Source organism: Arachis ipaensis, chromosome B03 (assembly GCF_000816755.2).
Source record: "Arachis ipaensis cultivar K30076 chromosome B03, Araip1.1, whole genome shotgun sequence".
NCBI classification, from domain to species: domain Eukaryota; kingdom Viridiplantae; phylum Streptophyta; class Magnoliopsida; order Fabales; family Fabaceae; genus Arachis; species Arachis ipaensis.
The window spans coordinates 115,653,512-115,657,442 of NC_029787.2; the positions used below are offsets into that span (position 1 = coordinate 115,653,512).

The 3,931-nt window shown below is 34.1% G+C and overlaps 1 protein-coding gene across 1 annotated transcript in view; it reads right to left on the reverse strand.

Annotated features, from left to right (window-relative positions):
- Positions 1 to 1,850, reverse strand: part of LOC107633703 — a 2,280-nt gene extending 430 nt beyond the window's left edge. The window contains exons 1-2 of the mRNA XM_016337304.1: positions 1,454 to 1,850; positions 125 to 1,342 (exon numbers count right to left, since the gene is read on the reverse strand). Of these exons, the coding sequence (XP_016192790.1) occupies positions 125 to 1,342; positions 1,454 to 1,850 (1,615 nt within the window). The remainder of the gene's footprint in view (positions 1 to 124; positions 1,343 to 1,453) is intronic.

The window sequence follows — 3,931 nt, forward strand, 5'->3', positions numbered from 1 at the left end:
TATTAAGTGACTGTTGGAGACGGAAACATGTGTTAAGTAAAACAAATATGATAAAAACCTGTAGTTAACAATTTAAGGATGAAAAAATAAATTGAGATGTCATGGATTGCAATTCGTTAGTTACCATGTAGGCTAAACATGACTCTGTGATCATGCAAAATTCCATCACTTAATAGGATGGCGGTTTTTTTCCAGACAACTTCCGGTCGCACCATTGAATTAGACCATAGTAGTGTCGCAAACAACCTCCGCAAATAATGACATGAGCCCCAATGACTTGCTTCTTCAATGGCATCTATATATTCTTTGTCGTCGTCTAGCAAACCACGTGCATAGCATGCATCTCGAAATGATGAGTAGATTACACCATTGTAAGTCCTGATATCTGCATAGGTTGTTGGTCCTTTTACAATGTTTAACAACAACCTTAAATAATATAGCTCACCGGATGATGGTGGTACAAAGATCATCCTTCCAATGACCTGATGACTTTTCCTGGGTTTCCAAGCTCTCAGAGATGATTTCCAAACAAACTTGCTTGGAAACTCATTATAGGTTAGTTTTCTAGCTTCAGCATTTGTTTTGTTTGCTACAAACCAGCCTAGAAACATGGACTCTTTAACAGTTGCCTTTGCAACAGCTTCAACCAATGATTCATTATCCGTAAATACAACCGGTTGTTGATCCGGCAAATGAAAGCTTAGCCTCTCAACCGATGGATTTCTGTAGTGAATGTCATAGCAAAAGATCCTCCAAGCAGCTTCACAAGGAGATATATATCGACAATCGTAAAACATTTTCACTTCATCAACTTCTAAAGTTGTCTTACCATCGGGGGACTTTGTAGAAAAATAAGTTGTGACGCGATCACTTCCTTTATTTACATATTTGAACAAATACTTGATAGATCTTGACTGGTTACACCATTCGACGTTAATGTGAGCACGGTATTTGAGCAACAACATTTTATTATATGGCACAACATATCGGTTGTCTAGATGAATTCCTGAAACTTCCACCGTGCGTCCATTGTCTCGACGCTTATATACTGGGTAACCATCTTCATCAACTGTAGTCATTTTGTTGAACTTCTTAGGGAAATGACGGATGCAACGACCTTCCTCCATGCAAGGCGAAGTTGGTTTGCTAAGACCACATGGACCATGAAGCATAAAACTCTTTACAGCCTTGTAATATGCATTGTCAACATCAGCATTAGGAATTTCAGCACATATGATTTTGTCTATGTCTGCAGGGGTTGGGTATTTATCTTGTTCATGCAAGAATAATAATATATGTGCATGTGGGAGTCCCCTCTTTTGGAAGTCTATTGTGTAGATAACTGGAGAAAACAGCAAAATGCATATAGTATTAACATACATTTAATTATTAAGAATTATGGAACATGGCAGGGGGGATAAATACGTAAAATATATATATGTAAGTTTCGTACCTGCTTTTGTAGTACCAAATAATTTGTTGTATCTAAGATCTTTAATCATCATGTCCACTTTAACCTTGAATAGTCTGCAAATCATGTCTGGCCTATCCTCTGGTTTGACTTTATGCATTCTACAATACCGTTGTATTTCGTCCCATTGCGGATTGCATGTAAAAGTGATGAATAAATCTGGATAACCAATGCACCTACATATTGCCATGGCGTCTTGATAATTTTGAATCATGTATCTTGGCCCACCAGTAACTGTTGCTGGCAGTATAATTCTCTTACCCTTTGAGGCATCATTGGTCTCGCCGTTGAAAACAGCATCCCGAAGCCCATTGTAGATCTCAGCTCTAAATTCGATTTGGTGGGTGTAAATAAATTTCAATATAGCACTTTCAACCATTGAGAATGCATCAACTATGAATTGTTGGAATAACCGGTGGGAATGTAACAGGACACCGTTGTGCGAAGGTCGGTCTTAGATTCGAAATGCGAAAAAGTCGCGCATTGTGGCATGCTTGTCTTCATCTGTTGGTTTTTTCTTAACTTTGTTCAAGATAATATCTTCTCTCTATCCATCTTCACCATAAGGGAATAAAAGAGGATATTGCAAGCCTACATAAGCCGGGTGAAGTTCTGTTATTCTTTGAAGCGACCTTGATTTGGTCTCAACAATAATATCTCGTTCTTTTGTGGATCCATCAAAATCACCGACAATTAAGGCAGCAACCTCAGACACTGAAGGCAAATTATACCTCCTCCCATATTTTTCTCTTTTGCCTATGAGTCGAAGGCAAACAAAATTATTGCCGTTTGCTGTGAGTGCATCGCGAGCAAGTCGGAAAGACTTTGCAAGGACGTTATGATTATCCAACGTAGTTTTGATAGTAGAAACAATATCCGCATGAAGCTTGTTCAAGTGATCATTAGAGCTGCAAAAAATGGCATAAAACATGTAAATATGACGTCTGCAACCATTATGAATTAAGTGAGATAACTATGTTTGAGTGTTAAATAAAATTGTATGGAAATGACCTGACAGCGGTGATTCTATTTCGAATCTCATTTTCAGTGTCGTATATATATAATTGTGCAAATTTTGCTACTCCGCCTTCTGGTGGAAGCAAGCTCCCCATTAAATGGTAATTTTGCCCGTGTAGAATAAAGGTTGGGGGCCCATGGCTTTGGTTAATTGTTCTTTGTATCTTACCCCCGAATGATGTGAAAGAAAACATACTATTGTAGCTCTTAATGTTCGATCGAAAGTGTTCCGCTTTTTTGGTGCTGTCAAAGTAAAGCTTCCTCAACGAATCAGGAGGTTCTTGAAGCATAGGAAGTTGGACTTGACCTTATCGGTAGCATAGGCTTAACTTTGGACATTTAGGCTTGTAGTGCTTTTCTATGCGCTCTTCGTACTAGAATATAGCTTTGCAGTGTTGGCATGTAAAGGTCGGATCTCCAATATCCCAATAATCTATGGAAAGGAAATAAGCATTGGCGAATGTGTGTTTAGCTCGAAAAAGAGACCACAGTCAAATTAAATATAATAAGATTCAATATACCAACATTACAGATGATTTGATAGATATTCAAATCATGCAATATATACATGTTAAGAGTCTCGATAAAAAATGTTTTTGTCATATGAATTTAGGTTGCATAAGACTATAATTACTATTAAGATTTTACGATGTCCCATGAAGTATCATGTTGTGGATCAAAATGTTTGCAAGTAATTTTAAATCTCACTTAGGTTTAAAATTAGGAAATGTGGAGATGCGAAAGAAAAATGAAATTGAAGATTGAGTAACTGTTACTTAAACAACTTCTCTCTATATATATTTATATAAAATGTATGTTATGAGAATAGAATTTTAATATGAAAATATGAGAATGTATTTATAGTCATTAGATTAATTTAAATGACTAAGATTAAATCTACCTAATTAATGGTATGCAAGCAATGCATCTATTATAGTCATTAAATTCAAGTGTGAATTTATTGATAACCATTACCTCTATAACCATTATTTTTAATTTCTATTAAAATTTACCTAATAAATAAATTAAAATCATTAGATTTTGTTATCTGAATAAAATTAAAAGTATTTTTCATAAATTAATCTATATTTTAAAAATCTGTTAAAATATCGAATAGATCTCCTAAAAAAATATATTCTTCAAAAAAATGAAAAAATAATTCAACCGCGCTTACAAAGTCATATTTTTTATCCCCTTTTGTTTTGTTTCCATTTTAAATAACATATTAGTAATTATTTAAAAGATTTTTTTATGAATTGTAAGTAAAAATATTGTATCCGAATAACGTATCTTTAGATTTACGTTTAAAAAATTATTTTAGATATATAAATCCAGTTGAATTATTATGTAAAATTATTTATGTTATTAATATATCAAAGTTAATTTAAAAATACATAAAAAAATATTTTTACTTTTTTAAACTTTTGATAAACGTAATGTTTG